Genomic DNA, 23,460 nt, shown 5'->3' with positions numbered 1-23,460 from the left:
GTAGCTTTATCCCTTCAGTTCTTGTTACTTTGCCCTTTTGTATGTTGACTAAGGCGCATTTTTCTATTCCAAACTCCATCCTGATGTCCCCAGATACAATCCTTACAGTCTGGATTAGGGTATCTATTTCCTTGATGCTCTTACCATACAGCTTGATGTCGTCCATGAACATCAGATGGTTAATTCTGTTGCCTTTTTTCTTGAGTTGGTACCCGGCATCCATCTGCTGTAGTACTTTTGTCATGGGAATCATGGCTACTACGAAGAGCAGTGGGGACAGTGAGTCGCCATGGAAAATCCCTCTCCTGATATTAACCTCTGCTAGTCTTATTCCAGAGCTTGTAAGTATTGTATTCCAGTTGCGCATTGTATTTTTGAGGAAGCTGATGGTGTTTTCCTCTGCCCCATATATTTTCAGGCATTCTATTAGCCTTGTGTGTGGTATCATGTTGAAGGCTTTCTTATAGTCTATCCATGCCATGCTTAGGTTGGTTTTCCTTCTCCTACTGTTCTTCATTACCATTTTGTCTATCAGGAGCTGGTCTTTTGTGCCCCTACACTTCCTTCTGCAGCCTTTCTGTTGGTGGGGGATTGGTGTTTGTCTCCTCTAGGTAGGTTGTATAGGCCTTTCACTGATTGATACCTGTTATTAACTTCCACATTATTGGTAGGCAGTTGATAGGCCTGTAGTTACTGGCTATATTTCCCTTACTCTTGTCTTTTTGTACTAAGGATGTCCTTCCTGTGGTCATCCATTTGGGTGCATGGTGATTTGAGATACAATGCTGGAGTTGTTCTGCTATTCGTGGGTGTAGGGCCTTGAAGTTTTTGAGCCAGTATCCATGGACTTCATCGGGACCTGGGTCTTTCCAGTTTGGCATTTTTTTTAGTTGGTGTCTGACTGAGTCTGTCGTGATCTCTGTGAATCTTTGTTTTATTCTCCCAGTTTCTTCTTCCTTGACTTCCTGGAGCCATGTTGCATGTTTGTTGTGTTATACCGGATTGCTCCATATGTTTTCCCAGAGTCTCTTACTTGGTTCGGCTTCAGGAATTTCTTGGTGGTTGTTTTCCCCTCTTAGTTGGCTGTAGTCTTTTCTGGTTAGTTCCGAATAGTTTGTTCTGTTGGTATCCCTTATTCCTGTTCATGTACCGTTGGATCTTATGTGCTTTGGCCTTAAACCTCTGTTTTACATCTTCTATTGTGTTGTTTAGTCCCCTCTCTTGTACTTTGTATTTCTCGTTGAGTTCCTCCCTTGTTTTCTTGCTTCTTAGCCTTTTTTCTGCCATCTCTTTCAGTTTACTCAAGTCAGATCTCATCACCATGATTTGCTTTTCCAGGCGCCTTTTCCAAGGAGGTTGCTGTTTTGGTTTCTGTTGGCTTGGTTGTGCTGGTGGTGTTAGTGTTCGTATCCCCATCAGTTCTGCTACTAATCTTGCTCCTGCATATGCCAAGTTATTTGTTTCTGTGATACTGGTGGTGTGTATTATGCCCATTATTTCATTGACCTCACTTGTTTTCTCCCTTAATTTCTTGGCGTTGTAGGCTTTCATGGAGGGGATCTTTGTTCTCTCTGTATCTGGTTCCATCCATTGTCTAATCTTTTCTACCCATTCCGTCCTCTCTGTTACTTCGTCGGTGTTTCTTCGTGTGTCGTTGTTTGATACCTCATCATCCCTGTCGTCTTCTGTGGCATCGTCTCTCAGTTCGTCTTCGTGTAATTCGTTGTCGTGTGACATTTCCCTTTCCAGTTCTTCTCTTTCTGTTGGGGAGAGCCAGTTCTTTTTCCTTATGTTTCTTACTTGGTCTGCCAGCCTCTGTTCTGTTTGGGGGGTGTTATTCCTCTCATTTCAGATGTTGACCAACCTTCTTCTATATCCTCTCTCCGTCGGGTTGCTTCTGATGTAGCATCTCCATATTTCCTTATTTTCTTCTCTTGTCCATTTCTTCCTTTGGTTTGCTTCTGTAGCTCCAATCTCAGGCTGTTGGTTACTGTCGTTGTGGTGGTCAGTTGCTGGATGACGACCTCCAAGTACCTGACCGTCTTCCCCTTCAATTGGGTTGAATACCTGGCTGCCGGACGAAGCTCCTCTGTTGCCAGAGGTTCCATTTACGTCGTTGTCGTTTATTCCTTCATTTCTTTCCATCATTGCTGAGTTTTGCTATTTAACCCATAGCTGGACCCTACCCCATCAGGGATAGGTACTCATTTACAGCTGAGTAGACTGAGGAAATTATGGTAAAGATCCTTTCCCAAGGAATCAACGCCGAGGAGAGCGGTCACCCATCCAACGACTGACCAGCCCCAATGTTGCTTAACCTGTCGATTGACGACCTATTATTATTATTATTATTATTATTATTATTATTATTATTATTATTATTATTATTATTATCAGAAAAAGGAATGGATATCCTGGAAAATTTTGCTGCAGTTAGAAATGCATTTTTCTATGGTTAATGATCTAGTTATATTTACAAAACGATTTGATTCAAACCGAATGAAATTAATCTAAAATGAACAGCCGGTCAAAAATGCAATGTTATTTCTAATTTGAGTGAGACTGAATGATTGAATGACTGAAATTTATCTGGAGCCATATAAATTGACTAAGACTGAAAGACAGAAAGGAAGACATACATACTCGGCCCTATAAAAACCAATTGCCTTTCACGGAGAGGTTACGGAGTGTTTTAGAAGCAAGAACCCGTACGACACAAAGTTTAAGATTAACTTAAACATGGGGGAGACCAGAGATACGTACCGTAAAAAGGGAGGAGCTATATGAGCACCTACTTCAGGTCTAGGTGTGAGACACACTAACCTCATTGTCGTTGTCACGGTCTTATATACGTACTATAGCGGCCCTTGAGTCAGATGCACTATATTCTGTGATTAATTCTTCATTCGATTCCTTTAGTCTTTTCCAAGCTAGCTGTCCAACTTCACTCGCTTCAGTTTTCACCCTGAAATTAAATTCTTTGGGTCAGCCATACAAGTAAAGAAATGAGGCTATAAACTCGTCACATTCATTATAAAAAGGTAACACGAAAGACCTGAATACAACATTAGCCTGATCTCGTGACCACATATGAATGGGTCATCTAGAGTTATTATTCAACTTGAAATTAGGAAATGAGTACATAATGACTAAGACCGAAATGTGACAACAAACCTTACGTGTCCTGTAGCTCATTGCTATCGCCAGCGACTCTCTACTGCATGGGCTCTGAGTTGAATCACCAATCAAGTCCTTCCTAGAGTTTCAGTGGTAGGCAACCTTTCCATCCCTGGGAACAGAATAGATTTTTATTTTTATTTTTATTGATTTAACTGCTATGTTAGGTCTTATGTCGAAGGACATATAAACAGCTTTTGTTTCCTGCTCTGCTACTAATTAGCGACCTTTGAACCTTTAATATTAATGAAAATGGAACAATCGTTACTAGTTATGCTGCTATTACTACAACTCATGATTTCTAGTGCAAATTTTGCAGAGGGAAATTATTATGCCACTCGCTAATTTCTGACAGATAAGAAAACAAGAACAAATAACACAAAGGCCCTGCCATTCGTTGGCCCAATAACTAAATTCCTTCATAACGAAACCTAATTAACTCGACCACGGATTGGGATATAAAGTAGAATTATTTTCACTTGATTCATTGTGTCGTCCTCTTGGATAACGCCACTATATCGATACAGACTATTATGGGTATGTTTTCCTGCCTTTACCATGCACTGTATACATTGTATGAGTAATGATCTTAGTACTGCGACCAGAAACAAAAAAAAAATAACAACAACAATAATAATAATAATAATAATTAATAATAATAATAATAATAATAATAATAATAATGATAATAATAATAATAATAATAATAATAATAATAATAATAATAATAATAATAATACTCTCGTACACGTGGATCATTAAAGATGATGGTTGCATCTGCAGTGCTCAATATTATCATGCAGTTTTCCCATGCTTCAAATAATCCATTGTGTGCGGCCAAGATTAGATGATAATCTTTCAATACTCAGATAACCGAAGGGATAATATGGACAAAGACTATCAAACGAATTATTATTCTTAGATGTTTCTTTATATATTAAGTTTCTCTTTTGGACATGATGACCTAAGCACGTATTTTGGATGACGGCGTGACACCCCACCCAGGACCCGCCAAACCCCCGCCCCTATAAGCTCAATGGGATTTTCTGCCGCACACATCTGGCAGTTTTAAGTGGAAACCCACCCAAGTACTGACCAAATCTAACGTTGCTTGTCACACAACATTACCTCAAGACAACGAGATTAAGGTTTTACTTGTTAACATGAAATCCTATACAAGAACTAAACACATCAAAGCATTCCAGCAGATTCAGCCTCCAGAACAGCATCCCAGTTCCAGCAGTTTGCTGGAAAACTAGAGGAGGCTATTGATCGTCACTGCTTGGCCCCACGTGCGGCGCCAGTGTCTGTGTATGGGAGATTTGAAAGCCGCTGACATAATCTCTTTTGTTTCCAGTTTCTCGTAAACAATGACTCTCTAGGTGACTGGAATACCTGGGCAGACTGGAAAGATGTCACGACGATTTAGAAGACGAAGGTTTGCTGATTGCTCAAGTTCATGGGGGTGCATCATAGTTTTAAGTGATGAACCTGCTATTATGGGAATATGGAAGTTGATACCAAGATGAAGACACTATCTTCTTATATTCTAATCTGCTTTACGACATACGGCCCATATATAATGTGAAAGACTTCTTCTTGTGTTCAATCTTTGTTATAATGTGAAGTAGTTTGGTACCCAATGTCATGAATACTAAAGAGAATTTATGTATCACAGATTACACGTGTGGAAAATAATTTATAATGACATTTTCTGCTATTTTCACGGAACCCTTGGAAGCATGACTTAAAGCACACGGCGTGACCTTCCTCTGTCTGCAAACACAGCTTTAGGAGAAGTTCCCTTACTTTCCCGGGTCCATTTCACGGCAAGACTGTTGATTTTAAAGCTCTCGTATACCAGCTGGGTTAACCGGTACTCGTGAGATTGACACGGAAAGAAGTTAGTGCTTTCATGCAGTAACGATTACCGCTCTTACATTTGCTGCATTACATACTCTGATTTGACTGAGTTCAGGTGTTTCGTGTAGAAATTTAAGTGTGAGGGAATGAAATCGCACGGATAAGAAGTACAAGAATCACCACACTTGATACCAACACACTTACATAATCTTCAATAATCTTCTTGCCCACACACGCACATATGTATATCTATCTATCTACACATATTTATATATATTCATATACTATATATACACACACATTATATATATATATATATATATATATATATATAGTATATATATATATATATATTATATATATAAAACCACGCAAGGGATGAAGCTGTCAGCCCAATGCTATTCACCCCAAATATGATCCGCTCGCCACCTCTATTGCCGAGACTAGCGCAGGTGTGTGAAAACATCTTGTATGTGCTCGGTATATTGTACATTCTTTTTTTTCACGAGAGGTAATGATTAGATAAGGCGTTCATTGTGGCCTATGTATTAGTTAGCTCCTTGCTCAGTGTCACAGCACCCACGGTACGGTGATTGAAATCATCTGAAACGCTTTACTGTTCACAGTATATTTCAAAAGACTAGTATTGTATGTGGTGTGATTTTTCTGTAAAGTTATTGCCACAGTGCCTGTTATCTTATAGAAAACTCATGATTGTTGAGTGAACCGTTTCAGCTAAATGTAAGTATAAATAATGTTTCTAACATTAAAAGACGCCAATTCTAATGTTATGGTTATGACTTACTTCTCATGTAGTCTTTCATCTGTTATTTATGCATTGAGATTATTTTTTTTAAAGTGGGTTTACGATACTTGGACTGAAAGAATAACTGCAAAAAAAAAAAAAAAAGAATAGAAAACATATTTATGAAATTTAATATCTGGGACAACTGGCCTGAAGAAGTGTTATGCGAGTTAAGCATTGTTTAATTCTTTTAAGTTGTATTTCTAGATAAAGCAGCGCAAAGGCAACATATTCATAATTTTTTTCCGAGTTAAAGAAGTTTCTCAAAAAACAACTGCCTCTGAATGGCCTTGATAGTTAAAATATTTTATTGTCATTATTCAGAAAATTAACCTCATTTATATGGAACAAGCCCACAGGCGCCATTGACTTTAAATTCAAGTTTCCAGGTAAAGGAAAATACATAAAAAGAGACCCCACTTTAAAAAAAAATTAATTTAAGCACATGAGACTTCAAATCGAAGACTGATAACCATTACTCATATCACTATCGAATAAAAAGAACACAGAATTTATGCCAAAGGCCAAGCGCCGGGACCTATAAGGTCACTCCGCGCTGAAACGAAAATTGACAGTAAAATGGTTCGAAATGTGTAACAGGAAAACTCGCGGTTGCACTATCGCACCATACATCAATTGTCATGAGAGGCAGGAAAGTAAGATGGAAGAGAGAGAATATGAACGTAAGCACAGTAAAAGGAATGAAAGAGGTTGCAGCTAGGTGCCGAAGGAACGCTGCATAGAACCCTATAATTTAAATATGTAATGCCTACAGTGTGCCGCATGAGGTGCAATGATAGCACTAACTCCCTACGGGAAGGATTGGCTTAACAAATTCCTTAAATGAAAAAAGTAAATTTTGCTTTGTTAAATCTCTGCATTTGTCAAAATGACGCATAAATAAACTAAGATTGTTTAACTTTTCCAGGAGTGGGTTTGGCGATTCATCAGTGACCATGGCGCGCCTCAGAGGTAAGTAGTATTCTGATAAGCATGCGAGTCACTTGATGCCAAAAATCTCGGGTAAAAAGCTATTCATCTTGATTCAGCTAAGGAGGGGCACCAAAAATCACAAGTGATGCTCGTTTGGTTCAGCGGTTAATTCATTTGGCGCTTTAAAATGCCGACACATTTATGCTTTAGAGGGCAACGGTACCGAGTTTAAGATTTGGCTGTTTTGTCCAGATATACCTGTTAGGTGAGCTACCAGAAAATGAAAGTGAAACACCAGGTATGATTCCTGACCGGTTTCGACACATGTATAAGAAGACATTTGCAAGAGAAACCGTACACAGTGGTAGAAATTTACAATATATAGGGACACTACAAACGAACCTACAAATGAACGGAGCTAATCTGCTCATATTCTTGAACATATTCTTGCTACAATGTTCACTCCCTCTGCCTTGTCCTTTTTTTTTTTTTTTAAGCGTTCTCTTCCTAACTTGAACTGCACAGGTTCTATACCTGCTCTGTCTCATTACATTGTACATTGGCAAAGGATAAGGAACACAGATATATGTAGCAGTACAAATAAAATCTGTAGAGCCTCTGATTGAACATGGAAAAATAGGGTCAAGGCATGATCACACCTCCAGCTTACTTGGCGCGTGCTAAAATCTATGGTTAAATAGAGAGTTGTGTCACCAACGAAAATTAAAATAAATACGCTATATTTTATTAGAAACAATTTTTCTGTACTGTTTAACATGCACTTTATTGATCTTTTAAATTTTCATTCGAATAAATATATCATAAATACCCTATCCTAAAATTTCTGTATCTTTAACTCAACGCGAACCACCTTTTTCAGACCTTTTTAGGCTTTCCTACCCCACCAACAAGAACAAGAACGATAACAACAACAACAACAAAATACTTTGTAAGCTTACTTCCCGAGTGAGAGATAAAAAACTTTGGACATATTTCTATATCTCTTCTAATGCCTTTTAACCATAACAGGATGATAGCCCATCTTTTCTAAAATAAACAATGTACTTTGACTTTTCCATTTTGAAGTTGACAGATTAACAGATTGTAATTCTCTCTCTATATAGTATTAATGTTAGCTCGGTTTTCCTCAGGGAGGTCGAAAAAGTTCTACATCGTCTTGGTGTCTTGTACCAGCGTGTTTTTCATCTGGTTTTCCTTGAGATCAGACTCCCACAGTTACCGGAGGTTTAGAGAATACGAAATAGGTGACTACGAAGGTAAGTCACGAGAAGAATGACCGAGACATTCTTTTAGCTCAGCTAGAGAGATCTTTGGGTTCATTCTTTGGCATGTCACCTTTTATATTTAATTTTCATCTCTATGATTGGTCTAACTTGCTTGTCACCACTTTATGGTCTGGTATTAAACGATATTTGTTAACATAAATAAGTCACGCTTGTAAAAGTAATACAAATTATATACATATGTATATAAGTCATATCACATTACCGTGATTCATATACATACATCGAGCTACAATGTCCTTTAATATCTAATTCGCTCTACCTCGGAATTAATATATTTTCATATATGCTTAACCGAAGGGGAATTTTTTCTCGATAATAGATTTACCTGTACCTGGGCGCGAACGCAGGAGACATGTATATATATATATATATATATATAGTATATATATATATATATATATATATATATATATATATATATATATTTGTGTGTGTGTCTAAGTTTTATACATACCATATATGACACTCAATGCTCTAAATGCTTGATAATTTCGGATTTTGCATCTTGTACTTTGAGAAGATTAAAATCATTATCCTACTTTCCTTTCAATCAACTACAAATGTTATATGTTTCAAGTACTGTCAAATCTATTTCAAAAGTTCCCCAAATAGTTATGCATATTTTGATGCAATGTTTCCCTTCTTAGATGGCAGGGATACAAAATACACGCTCAAAACAGATGGTTGTGACATCTTGGAATTTCTGGCGTCGCACCCAGTCATCGTTAAACACTCGAACAATAATTTTGAAAAGGTAAGAAGTCTAAGCCCCGTTGGGGATTAGTGCCGTCAGAGCACTTCACGGGGTGCACTGCATGCATTACTAAAGGTTCTTAGCAGCGTCCTTTCTACCCATAGCTGTAACCCCCTTTCATTCCTTTTACTGTACCTCCATTCATATTATTTTTCTTCCATCTTGCTATCCAGCATCTTATAACACTTTTGAATATATATAGTAGTTATTTCACAGTGGAACTGCGAGGTTTTCCTCCTGTTACACCTTTCAAACCTACCTACTCTCAATTTCCATTCCCGCGCCGAATGATCTCATAGGTCCCAGTGGTTGGCCTTTGGCCTAAACTCTATATTCAAGTTTAAGTATGCTAAAATACCACAATGAAATACTGAACCACTATGAAGAACCCGAGAAGATTTTAAAAATATTTTTAATCGTTCATATTTATTAGTTCTTTTGAATCTATATAGTAGTTATTTAGAATATGATGGTCACTTTGAAGACTGAATGTATTACGATCTATTTAAAAGTCTCATTGCTACCGCAGTTGTATTTCTTTAGACAGAAGCCGACGGGACTGACAAACTAGTATCATTATATAACCCAGGCTTGTAAAAGTAATAGTATATATTATTATTAAGCGCCTCAATGGCGTGGTTGGTTTGGTGTTTGCTTCTCACCTCGATGGTCGCGGGTTCGATTCTCGGCCATTCCATTGAGGAGTGAGAGATGTGTATTTCTGGTGATAGAAGTTCACTCTCGACGTTGTTCGGAAGTCACGTGAAGCCGTTGGTCCCGTTGCTGAATAACCACTGGTTCCATGCAAAGTAAAAACACCATAAAAAAAAACATAGTATATATTACTACACACATCGCCTGAGATAAGAATGGAACATAGAATATAGAATTTAGGCAAAAGGCCACCGCTGAGACCTACGAGGTCATTCAGCGCTGAAAGGGAAATTGAGAGTAGGAAAGTTTGAAATATGTAACAGGAGGAAAACATTGCAATTGCGCTATTAAACAATTGCTAGGATACGAGGGATACCAAGATGGAAGAAAGAGAATATGAATGGAAGTACAATAAAAGGAATAAAAGGGGTTGCAGTTAGGGGCCAAGGGCCGCTGCAAGGAACCTTAAGCAATGCCGACAGTGTACCGCGCGTGAGGTACATTGCTGACGGTGCCAACGGAGATCGCCTGGAATACAAGTTTTTCGTTTAGAAATTTTTATTACGGCGGTCATCTGTTTATGGCAGAAGACTATTTTGCATCCTTACAATTTTACATCTCTATAGCTGAACATTATGAATTCGTATTGTTTCTCACTAGATGTTGCAGGAAATACGCTGGACTATAGATGGAAATGCCATTTTCAAGTAGCTTAAGTTGCTTTATAATGACTGTAACCACTCAATAATTCATGCATAAAAATAAGAAATGTGCATAACATATTAATAATGACCACACCCACAAAATACTAAAAAAAATTTCAAATACACGAAGATAAAATAGTGACATCATTATCCACATTTAAGAATGAAAACCTGTCCCTGTCCATTATGGAGGTTTCCATGACATTTGCATTGTGAGTTAACAATAGAAAATGAAGAGCCGCTTGTCAGTTAATGAGGCTTCCATGACATTTGCACTTACAGACGTCCTTCTGATTGTTTTAACACTTATTTAACCAGGTTTTGTCTTCATCCTCAACAAACAGCTGGTGTGTTCCAGTAAGCTGCCTTTGACAGAGGCATCAGGCTTGTCGCTCTTGCTTCACGGTGACAGACTAAAAGCTTATGGGTCATCAAAGAAAACCGTCAGGTGTTATTACCAGGGGATTTCCAGGGTTGAGGAGAATCCAAGTAATTACAGCATGGACTGCGACAGGAAATGGACGTGAGTGCCGTAGGCTGATTTCTAAACAGTTCAATGTGATATTGTTGTACCTTTTGACAATTGGTGTTTTTGGAGTATCACGTCTGAAATCCTTTGCTGTTTGCGACAATCTGATTATTGCCTGTACTTCGTAGCTCTATAACAAATACTAATTCAAAAAATCTACTCTAGCCTAACAGAAAGGGTTTCCATAAAGAATAAGATCACTTCTATAAAAGAAGATGGAGTCCTAGTCACGTGCAATGATGCTGGAACTCCCTTTTATGAAAACGTCCATTATTTTATTCAACCTTTAAGGGCTCAGGAGAAGAGACAAAAATTTAAGGTATTCTTCTGATGTTCACTTCACTGTCTTATCGATATCATAACGTAATTACTCTAGTTTAGTTATGTTCTATAGATTACTAATTTTGGTATTTGTTTTCCTACATCCCATGAAGGCGGCATTTGGCGAGAGACACGACCAACCTGACAGGCTGAGCGTCTTGTTCATGGGGACAGATTCAGTCTCAAGGGGCAGCCTCCAGCGCCTCATGCCCAAGACATACAGGTACCTGACCAGAAACCTTAACGCCATAGACCTGAAGGGTTTCAATAAAGTTGCGGATAACACGCACCCAAACCTACTGGCTATACTGATGGGCCTTACCAAGCAAGAGTTGCAAAAGCATAAGTGTCAGTCAGAGAGAGCAAAATCCAAATTCGACGACTGTCCCTTCATCTGGAAGCAGTTCTCTGATAAGGGGTATGTTACCGTCTACGGAGAGGACCTCCCCGAAATGTGGGCCTTCCACCATGACAGTCCCGGTTTCGTTCAGGAACCGACTAACTACTACCTCCGGCCATACATGCAGGTGGCAGACGAATTCGTGGGGCACAACGGTGGTTCTACAACCCTCGAGAGAAATGTGTGCCTAGGGCCTCAGATGACGATGTCAGTGATGCACGACTATTCGCTGAACGTTGCTCGGACGTTGAAAGACATCCCTTATTTCGGCTTCTACTGGATAACGTCTTTGACGCACGACCTCCTGAACGCGGCGACACTGGCAGATGAGCCATCGTTAGATTTCATCAAAAAGTTGCACAGTGGAGGGTACTTGGAGCACACTGTTCTCTTCTTCATCAGCGATCACGGTCTCCGCTTCGGTGACTTCAGGTCAACGTATGCTGGGATGCTGGAAGAGAGACTGCCATACGTCACCATAGTCTTCCCAGAGTGGTTCAAGAGGAAGTACGCGAGGTCCGTGAGGAATGTCCAGATGAATGCTCTGAGGCTGACTGGTACCTTTGACCTTTACGCAACTCTTCAGGACATTGCTGACAAGGCATATGAACATCCACACAACAGGTAATAAAATGACTTTCCATTCAAGATATTTTCCATCTAGTTTACAACCTACTTTATTGATAATGGTAATTATTATTAGCGCTAACATACAAAGAAAAAAGCCATTATTTTAATTTATCCTGTACATGTAGCTACCAAATGTAAGTGGGGTAGTAACGAATAATGCTACTTGGAATTGAAAACGCCACAAAAACATTTCAATACTAATGGGCGGCTTTTATTGATAATTTACACCAAGAAAAAATTGTACTTCAATCATTTAAATATGAACTGAAAAAAAAACAGCGAAAAACATTTCACATTAACTACTGGACGGCTTTTTTGGACGTTTTAATTATTCAGGTATTTGATTATCTACCTATTTATTCATTCATCTATTTATTTGTTTACAGAAGGGAGACGCCACACGGGCAAAGTTTATTCACGGAGATATCCGAGTACCGGACATGCGAAGACGCCGACATTCCAGAACATTTCTGCTCGTGTGAGCAGTCGAAGGAAGTAGAACCCGACGATTACCACGTCCTCACGGCCGCAGAATCAAGCATCAGCGAAATAAATCGAGGCCTGGCGGCTTTTCCAGACTGTGTCACGTTAAGCTTAGAAAAGGTACGTGAAAATTTATATAATATACATTATATATATATATACATACATATATATATATATATATATATATATATATATACGTAAATGTGTATATTTATATTGTATATAAATGTGTATATGTATATATCTAATAGGTGGTGCATTATGTCAACTATATGCTATTTTGGCATATTTTCTCCCTTTCTAAGTGAGGTCAATGGCATTGTTCGCATATGCCATCTTCTTATCAAGACCTTGAATCAGTCTAAACTTATTTTTCTCTTCTGGCAAGCTTCTCGGGAATAAGTAAAAATGATTAGAGATTCTTTCCTTCTGCCTTTTCTTTTCTTGTCGACGGATTAGTTTCCCCACCTCTGATGAGCCGCTTAGAGAGAGAGAGAGAGAGAGAGAGAGAGAGAGAGAGAGAGAGAGAGAGAGAGAGAGAGAGAGAGAGAAGGAAAGTTACCCATCAGCATCAGCTTAATTAACAAAACATTATCGAAAAATGAAATGATTTCGTTTTCATTTCATCGTTACATGGAAGACGATAAGTAACTTAAATGTAAAGCTTATGGTATTGGGAGAGAGAGAGAGAGAGAGAGAGAGAGAGAGAGAGAGAGAGAGAGAGAGAGAGAGAGAGACGTTCCCTGTAGTTTATATTAACGACGAACTGTTTTCATCTTCCCTTACAGGACAGGAAGCAAACTTGGATGTAAAGCTCTTGGTAGTTCAGAGAGAGAGAGAGAGAGAAGAGAGAGAGAGAGAGAGAGAGAGATTCCCTGTAGCTTATATTAACAACAAATTATCGAAATGTCGTCTTCACCGCTACTTACAGGACTGAAAGGAACTTGAATGTAAAGCTCTTGGTATTGACAGAGAGAGAGAGAGAGAGAGAGAGAGAGAGAGAGAGAGAGAGAGAGAGAGAGAAAGGTCCCCTGCAGCTTATATTAACAACAAATTGTTTTCATCCTCCCTTACAGGACCGGAAAGAAACTTCGATGTAAAACTCTTGGTCGTTGAGAGAGAGAGAGAGAGAGAGAGAGAGAGAGAGAGAGAGAGAGAACTATCACCATGTTGTACCGATCTCAAATCAGATTTTCCGAAGACATATTTCAAATTAATTATAAGAACAATTCTTGTTCTAAAAAAAAAAAAAAAAAAAAAAAAAACTATATCAAAGTGCGAGTCTCTATGTAAATTTTTCCATACGGATTATGAAAATGATTGTTCTTTCTTCACCTTCTGAAGGTCCTGAACGGCAGGGTTTGGTCAGCTAAGAACAGCACCTCGTTCGGGAATCAAGGAACAGATGTGACGTCATACTCAGTCGTTTTCGTCACTAAACCAGGTTAGCTTATCCCTGAATTATTTTTTTTTAATCGTCCTCGGTATTTTTTGCCACTGCATAATTTTTCTAAAAATCCCTTTATCTTTAATATTTTATTTTCTAAATCAGTCCTCTGTTTTCTTTTGACATTGCTTACTTTTTTTTTTTAGAGCTTTCCTAGATAGTGGCCCTTAAGGGTTTTAACCCGGTATGTATCCACCTTTGCGGGGGGATCACAATAAAAAAATCAACAAAAGACTGTAAATATCCTAAAGATAATGACCCCCAAGAAATATCAGTCATAGATAACGACCGCCAAAATCCCTTATGGGTCACTATCTAGGAAAAGATACTTTCTAAAAATTTATTTCAGTGTTTATATTCTTATGGAAATGCAGAGGATGCATAGATTTGAGAGAGTCCCAATCTTCTGAAGTGGGGAACACCTCAGAATCTGTTGCCTCAGAATCCGTAATTGAATACTATAATGTGGCAGATGGATTAGGAATGATTGCGCCCTATATTACGTTTCGACTCATCGTATGGGATACTCAGGAACTTGCCTAACTTATGCCTTGAATGTGCAAGGGCCGATTTGATATTTCCATAGGTTAGAGACCGGTAGGGATGATGATGAATTATATTATATATATATATATACTATATATATATATATATATATATATATATTATATAATTCATCATCATCCCTACCGGTCTCTAACCTATGGAAATGTTAAATCGGCCCTTGCCCATTGAAGACATATATAAGTTAGGTAGGCAAGTTCCTGAATAAGCAATATGATGAGCCAAAACGCAAATAATATATTATAGATAGATATTATAATATATATATATATATATATATATATAGATTACTATATATTTATATATGATAATATATATATTATACATGATATTACATATCATATATTTTATATATAGAAATATACATACATATATATATATATATATATATATATATATATATATATATATATATACTGTACAAAATATATTGTTAAAACAGAATTCCATCTAATAAAAGGAGCCTATAAAAACACCAAGAGGGTAAAAATTATAGCATTGTATTTCGAAGACAACAGTTACTGTCTTCCTCAAACGACAGTTAATGGATTACGAAGCAGAGAACAGTGCTGTATAAACAGTTGAAGGGACCGTTCCGGAAATCTTTTGCTAAATCACTCCTGTTGACAGCTCTTCTTAACTTCTGGTTGGAGGATGATTTATCAATCAGATCTGAACCCAGCGTTCAAGAAGATTAAGAAGCTGTCGACAGGAGTGACGTAGCAGACGACTCCTGGAATTGTCCTTCAATATATACTATATAGCACTGGTCTATACTTCCTAATCCATTACCGATCAGTTGAAGACGAGAGTTGTCTTCGAAATATAAGGTTATAATTTTGACCGTTTTGGTGTTTTTATGGGCTCTCGTTTTATTATATAAATCAATAAATATATAAAATCAATACAATATATATATATATATATATATATATATATATATATATATATATAATATACATATATTATATATATATATATAATGTATATCTATCTGCACTTGATTCAACACACTTCATTTCATTTCCCTCTTTGTCGTTTTCTTTTCCTTTCCCTCAGTGTCGTTTTCTTTTCAGGTGGCGCCATGATGGAAGCCACTTTGAAACACTACAACGGACAATACAAACTCACTTCGGACGTATCTCGTATCAACAAATTCGGTAACCAGAGTCACTGCATCACTCACCCGCAATACAGAGCATATTGTTACTGTAAGGATTTGCTGTCCTAGCGAAACCAGCTACAAATATGACTGGAAAATTACAGCTGGCCTGCAAAATAGTTTTTTTTTCTGTCGTCTGTGCTCTACTTTTGATCATGGAAGGTCATCAGAGGTTACAGGATTTCAAAACGTTCCTTGGAACATTTTGGTTACAGGTCTGTGGTGGGAGATGTTAAGAAAGGTGTCTCAATTTGGGTTTATGTGGAAACCCGCCTGAAGTATTTTCATCTGTGATGTTGAAATGCCTCTGAGGACATGATTACTACTAAGTAAAGCAAATACTATTTTGTATAATGTTGTTGTGCAATAGCTGACATCAAATGTATGATGTGAAATACGAGTTCTTTTTTCAGATTGTATTAGACCAGTGGTGTGCTGCACAAAATAAAATTAAGTTAGATTTTCTGCACATATTGAATGTGGAGAGAATTACGTGTGGACATTGATATAAGCAAGATGGTTTGTCTTTCACTTCCATAACAAAAAGTGAGTGTATTTCCATTCTACTTTTGCCAAAGCGAAATATATGAACAAAGTAAAACATGAAAAGCTTTTTCTCTATTCTTTTCATCCTTAGTTTATTTCAAGCAATGTAATAAATGATATTGGAGTAACAGTACCACCTATTATTGAGATCACGCTCTCTGTCTGTCTTTTTATATGCCTAATTTTTTCATGGCAGTTAGTGGATAAATTTTAAACATGAAATTTACGTTTCTATAAAATGTATATAAGCACAAACTACTCACACGTGATATATATATATATATATATATATATATATATATATATATATATATATGTGTGTGTGTGTGTGTGAATATATATATGTATATATATATATATATATATATATATATATATATATATATATATACATACAGTATATAATTTCGTTATTAGAGTAACTTTGATTACCAGTGTCCAACAAGAATTTTTCAATATGAACATGTTTGCACCCATAAAAAGTCGATAACAATACAGGGAGAAATAAAACCTCAAAACTAGACTTGGAATGCTGTAGCTACATTTTTACTAACACTGGAAGTGATGTTGACCCCACAGGGCACCGGGGATAAAGTAGTTTTGATCAATGATGCTTTGCAATGAAAGCACGGATAATTAAGTCTATTAGGCCTGCGATAACATTGTTCTGGGTTATGTCATTGGAACAATGATGGCACAACTTTTAAAACACTCCAGCATTTTTTACAAGATTCAATACAGTAACTCCCTCGATCATTCGCACTAATGAATCAAAGGGTTTGTGTAAATACCTACAAAGTAGGGAACAATAACTAACGTACCCTAACATATGATAACTTTGGGATAAAATATAATCCAAAGTTATCCTGGTTAGCCTGTAAAAATAAATCTGATTTAAAACAAAACAGTACAGAAACCAGAGAAATAATGATTCAAATAATTTTATAACAGGCATCTATTACACATACAACAACCAAAAAGTGTGACACTGGCAACCATGAAGTTTTTCATAGTAGCCTATCCTGACAAAACTATGTATTCATGATCAAGTGACTACAGTCGTCGAATGAAATACATTAAAGGTATTGTTTTGTATGTAATGTATAATGAACTGTGTAATGAACGATGTACATGTGCAAATGCAATAGGAAAATACGAAACATTGACAAAATTACCTGTAAAGCGCACATTTTTCCTTGCTTTCCATAATTAATAATATCATCATAATTAGCAAACAGACCTAAGACTGTAGTATAACTCTTTTGACACAAGCACTTTCATATACAAGCTTGATTCCAGAAGACACAACATCCAAAATATTCCACATTTAACTGGTTCATCTTGTAAACAGCAGTATGACAAACTGATATAGCAAAAAAAAAAAAAAAAAAAAAAAAAGTGGGGTTGGGTTGTTATATTTAGGAGGTTAGGTTGGGTTTGGTTAAGTTACGTCACTTGCTGAACACCTGCTTGAAATTCCCCAAAACAATGTAATCCTTGTCTAAGAAGTCATCCTTCAATGCAGCTATGGTTACTTAATTTCTCTAAAGGAATATCCTACCAAACAACTTCTTAAATAGGTAAGCTTACTAGAATTGGCCAATACCCCACAATTATCTATACATTAATTGAATTGTAACAAGAAATTCTGGAATTCTAACCTCACAGTTGATGCAGCACTTTACTCTGTTTTTTTCCATCTGTCCATCCGCCTGTGGTGTTTGCGCATGGTAACACTGCGTCCTGGGCTTTAAATAATATCCTATTTCGAATATTAACGGTGTAATTCGCATACAGTAAATTATTAAAACACTTTTCAGTTGCAAATATACACCAAGATATCCTTTTATTTACCTAAAACTTACACATAGCGTAACTATTTTAAGCACGGGACGCAGTGTTACCATGCGCGACCACCACAGGCGGATGGACGGATGAAAAAAAAAAAGAGTATAGTTAGCAATTTAATAGTTTCTTTATTTACAAATGTCTCAAAAAGAGATAATTTATCATTAATTTCGAAAGAATAATCTACTGGATTAGTAAGTTAATTTAACTTTCCATCATCAGTCTTGGGTTTCCAATGCTTATAAGCAGATCAATAATTTATTCTCACTTATATGACATACTTTGACAAAATGCTGTACTAATTTATTGTACCATGTCTCTCTGAAATATTTCAAGAATTAATTTCTATACTTGTTACTACTCTAGCTTCCTCAGTTCTATGGTTAACCCTGATCTGAAACCTACATAAAAGTACAGGACCTTCTAAAAAATATGTCCAGCTTCCTAAAGTTGTTCGATCATTGTAGGCCTATTCCTGACACCCTACTTGAGTCTAACCTGCAAATGAAGAACTGCGTACACGTCAGCCAAAAATTCAGTAAAATAACGAAATCTGATGATTGCCGTTTGATGGTAAAGCAGCTATAATGTCGATATAATTAACAAGGCTACATGTCCACGGAAAATTTGAATTCCAGAGAACAACGAACCTGTTTTTTGCAAGCATCACATGCCTGGTAAGTTCTTCACTCTCCCTGATTTCGACGGGAAAATTTTTTCATGTTACTATGATTTCATAGATTTCACTATCCAATGATACAGAAACTTAATAGCATAATATGATCTTAGTCACAGAAAAATCCTTTTTTGTTTTTGGGGTGTAAATATTGCCTTCCTACGATCGTGGGACGTAAAATACAGACTGACATTTGTATTGGTATTTTAAATAATTAGCTCTTTTCTGTAATTGCAGTAGGATGGAAAATAAATTCAAAGGTTTAATTATAACTTACAGTTTGCATTCTCCATCATGCTTTCATGGATTTTTTTCTTTTGACAAAATCTGCTCCAGAAACCACAGAACGCCGACTTTTCCATGAAACAGTATCCCCTTTAATGGTGCTCTGCAAAGGAAAACGAAGAGAACCGTGTTAGAAAAAACTAAAGTTTGAGTTTATGGCTAACTCAACGAAAATAAAATAGACACGACCTTTGACTTACGTGAACGGTGTAATAAGCAGAATATAATTGCATAGCAACAAAAATATTCTCTTCAAGTGAAAGGTAACTTAGTATGAGAACCATGAATTCGTCACTCCAAGTAACTAAAGATGCCTAGTAGTCCATGCGTCTCAGTTAGTTTATATTTCAGCATGACTTGCGTATTTGATTTGTGGAACAAATACTTTGGAAACATTCTATCCACAATTGTGTATAGGATCATGTGTAATTATTAAACCAGATAAGTTTCCACTAACTTGGCAGATAACGCTAATCTATCAGAATTAAAATAAAAAACTCAACCTAGATATAGTATGTCCCTATCATTTCCTATTTACTTTTGCCTGTAAAGATTGCTGTCACCCAACAGATTAGGTAGATATTTATAATTTAACCAGGAAAAATGCGTTTAATTAAAAATGAAACAGGTTTTTAGACTGCATTAGTAAGTTTTTCAAAATCATGTAAATATTAGGTTAGAAAAAAATCTAAACAAATCAATCAACATAAATAGTAAACCGGTACACAGACATAACACTGCTTTGTCCGAAACCAAATTTCCCCCAAGAACATTCTCATTTCCATCGTTAGCATCTGCCACTGGGAATTAATTTCCGCCATGCAGCTCTTTGCTTCCACAGAACCTAACAGAATATAGAATTTAGTCCAAAAAGTCAAGCGCTTGGACCTATGAGGTCATTCAGTGCTAAGACTGAAATTGGCAGTAGAACGGTTTGAAAACTAACGAGGAAAACCTCGCGGTTGCACCACGAATCAATTGTTAGGAGAGGATGGAAAGTAAGAAGAAAGAAAGATTATGAACGAGGGTACAGTAATAGGAATGAAAGGAGTTGCAGTTATGCAGTTAAGGGCCAAAAGGACGCTGCAAAGAACTTTAAGTAATGCCTACAAAGTACTACATGGGTTGCACTGATGGGAATATCGCCGCCCCCCGGCCCCCATCCCGCTATGGGTTTCACTTCCATAGATGATACAGACAACTGGCCCAGGAGGCAAAACCAAATCAACTCATTGCCATCCCAAAGCCAAGACACAAGACAACCGGGTAATTTTGGTGATAGGAAAGCGTACAGCCAAAGCCGTTATGACCAGCAATGAGGGAGCGAGGGAGCAAGGGTCTCTTTTGTAGGTGACACACCGGGCTGTCGATTCAGTGGGAGAAGGCTTCACTGAGAGGCACTGCAATGCCGGGGGAAATAGAGGATGCTGGTTAGTAACAATATTCAAACGTAAAAATAAGGAAAAAATGAAGCAAAACAGTCATGTCATTCTACAGTTTCTAACATGGACTTTGATTTCAACAAAGAAAATATCTAGTCGCTCTAGACAAAGTACCGGCAGCACTATAAATCGTCAGCGCTCTCCTTGTTGCTTCTCTGGCATGTTTTCATGCCTTCTCCAGATCCATATCTGTCATATAGTTTTTTCCTCATTCCGAAACTTCTCATACAACAATACTATTACAAAGACTTACTCTACACATTCGTTGTCTTTATCTGAACCTAAGCTCTTCATCCTTTGCTAAATCTATTTTCTTATTTTATTTATTCAATCAGGAAACACTTTGTATACTTTTCCAGTACGCTAAGTAATGTTATGTCCATAATATTTAGCATCCTGGATCAGGCATTCCCCCCTACGAAGTGACAATTATTCGTTTCGCGCATTCCTAAAGAACCCTTCCCTCATTTAGATATACCTTACAAAATCTAGTTAGCCTTTCAATGGCACAGTCATCACCATACCCATATTGCTTCTGTTCTCCATTCTTTGCTGCCTTTCTTGCAACCTCAATAGCTATTTTCACAAACATCCTCAGATTTACATTTGCCCCTTTCCACTCTGCCATTTTTCTTTTCTCTGTTTCCGAACGCTTTGAACTACTTTGTCAACACAAAATCGCATTCTCAAATGACATCGTCAAGTAGTTGAATGAAGACCGCCTGCATTATAGATATAAAAAAATCTGGGTAAGCTAACTTTCAGTTTTGTATTTATTTGAATATCATGAGTAGGTGACGGGAGACTTGGATTTGATACAAATGAAATCAAAATTTTTAGGTATGAACTAAAAAAGGAAACAGGTTTCCCTTGTTCCATAACATTTGCTTTTTGTGAAATATAATATTATTATTTTAAACTGCACATCAGATGAATACATTATTTTGCAACAAAATCACATTGAGACTTTTAAGTTTATTAGCTGAGGTTTCTAGCGTTTCACAATAAATGAATACATAATTCAGAGAGCTATTTATCAGATTAAAATAAATCTGTTAACATTCTCTGAGATGTCTTGTGTCTAAAATATTTGAAGACATTACCGAGAGTCTAATGATTCAGGTGAAAAAATGATCTCGCAACGAAAAAAAAGACATCTGCAAGAAAATAGATATTTCACCTTCAGATCAAAGCATTACCGGCAATCACTCCTTTTCAGCGGGCCGTTGTAATTGCATTAATTGCTCATAAGCTATACCCTGCCGGCGTTTGGGTAATTGCTAATCCGTCCAAAGGCCCAGATAATTACGGGCATTACCAGGAGTGAAGATCAAAGAAGAACCTCCATGGGGTGGGGGTGGGTTGGAGGGGGGGGGGGGGGGAGAAGAATGAAGATGCAGCAGCAGCTTTCCCTTCCCCCTTCAAGCGCAACCTGAACCTGAGGTAATTGTTTACGGTGCTTAATGGTGTAATTACAGTCTTTTGTGAAGATGATGATAATGGCTATGCTATCTTTTCTCCTCCTCCTCCTCCTCCTCCTCAAGGGTTTCGTGATTAACAGAAGAAAGTGGAGACAGTGTAGGACATTCACATTCTTTTGAAAATGGTTGCACAAGAACGTCTATGGCAACCAAAAGTATTTTGATAGCAATAAGAAGCTCCAAAGACACCAATAAATATAATGGAGAAACAAATCCACGGTTATGTACATATACATATGTTCAAACATATATCTGTACAGAAAGTTTTCGGAAAACTGTTCGATTCCCCTTTTTTGAGACTGAAAAGGTGAATCGAACTGTTTCTCGCAAGCTTTCTTTACAGATTTATGTTTGAATATATGTATATGTACATAAACTGTGCATTTGTTTCTCCGTTTCAAAGCTCGTGCTACTATGAGTATTTTCTAGTAATAATAATAATAATAATAATAATAATAATAATAATAATAATAATAATAATAATAATGAATGATGATGATGATGATGATGATGATGATGATGATGATAATAATAAATAAGTAAAATATGAAGAGAATCTTCGGAATGGCATAACAGCTAAGCTGTGAAGTAACTATACTCTGTTTTTTTCCATTTGGCCATCCGCCTGTGGTGGTCGCGCATGGTAACACTGCGTCCCGGGCTTTAAATAGTTAAGCTATGTGTAAGTTTTAGGTAAATAAAAGGATATTTTGGTGTATATTTGCAACTGAAAAGTGTTTTAATAATTTACTGTATGCGAATTACACCGTTAATATTGGAAATAGGATATTATTTAAAGCCCGGGACGCAGTGTTACCATGCGCGAACATCACAGGCGGATGGACAGATGGAAAAAAACAAAGTATAGGAGTAACCATTGCGCGCATCTTTGGTAATCCTCTAAATGCCAGTCTTCGTTGTGTTCATTCAAGTGCATGAAATCAAAGGCAGGATGAACGCGAGAAGACTGGAAGACTGGTAAGGCAGACCGTGTGGATAGGACGCTGCGTGAGAGAATGTTAACTTATCGATAACATTTGGAAAATGACTTTAATTAAGGGGTGCTGGTGATACTTGGAGAATGATACAATTTCAACATACTCTATTTTGGGGGATTTCGTGCATGCGTTTGCATGAAGGAAGAGCTGTCTCGAATCAGCATCTAAAGGAACTGCACGGACTGCTTTTCCAATCATAGTTGTGTTGTTAAAACAGGTTGTATTGCATGCAAAAGCCTTCCAGAGTCAGAATTCGAAGCGACGCACGAAAAACATAAAAGGGTGAGTCTTGAAGGCAGGTCATACATTTAGGATGCCGTTACACAAGGGCCAGTGCGGGACTTTTAGGTAACGTCTTTGGCCTTCAACTGCCTTTTGCATTAAGGATAGGAAGAGCGTTTTCATTGATTCCATTCCTGATAAGCGTATCCAAAAAGGTGTGACGGGA

The 23,460-nt window shown here is 37.2% G+C and overlaps 1 protein-coding gene and 1 long non-coding RNA gene across 5 annotated transcripts in view; one reads left to right on the top strand and one right to left on the bottom strand.

Annotated features, from left to right (window-relative positions):
• Positions 1-16,342, top strand: part of LOC135204133 (uncharacterized) — a 28,366-nt gene extending 12,024 nt beyond the window's left edge. For 3 of the 4 annotated variants that reach the window (XM_064234139.1, XM_064234141.1, XM_064234140.1), the window contains exons 2-10: positions 6,774-6,817; positions 7,930-8,055; positions 8,733-8,839; positions 10,542-10,720; positions 10,892-11,045; positions 11,161-12,071; positions 12,464-12,680; positions 13,908-14,007; positions 15,651-16,342. In XM_064234139.1, the coding sequence (XP_064090209.1) occupies positions 6,774-6,817; positions 7,930-8,055; positions 8,733-8,839; positions 10,542-10,720; positions 10,892-11,045; positions 11,161-12,071; positions 12,464-12,680; positions 13,908-14,007; positions 15,651-15,805 (1,993 nt within the window). In that variant the 3' untranslated portion in view covers positions 15,806-16,342. Of the gene's footprint in view, positions 1-5,607; positions 5,782-6,773; positions 6,818-7,929; positions 8,056-8,732; positions 8,840-10,541; positions 10,721-10,891; positions 11,046-11,160; positions 12,072-12,463; positions 12,681-13,907; positions 14,008-15,650 lie in introns of those variants that run through there. The other variant, XM_064234138.1, reaches the window with a different exon arrangement.
• On the bottom strand, positions 699-19,197 carry LOC135204135 (uncharacterized). Its single transcript, XR_010312109.1, has 4 exons — positions 19,084-19,197; positions 9,502-9,633; positions 3,175-3,289; positions 699-2,965 (listed from the first exon to the last, which is right to left on the bottom strand). It is a non-coding gene; the product is annotated as an uncharacterized LOC135204135 (long non-coding RNA).
• Between the last annotated feature and the right edge of the window lie 4,263 nt (positions 19,198-23,460).

This window comes from Macrobrachium nipponense, chromosome 44 (genome assembly GCF_015104395.2).
Source record: "Macrobrachium nipponense isolate FS-2020 chromosome 44, ASM1510439v2, whole genome shotgun sequence".
NCBI classification, from domain to species: Eukaryota; Metazoa; Arthropoda; class Malacostraca; order Decapoda; family Palaemonidae; genus Macrobrachium; species Macrobrachium nipponense.
Note: the sequence above shows the minus strand (reverse complement) of the source record. Positions and strands in the feature narration are given on the sequence as shown.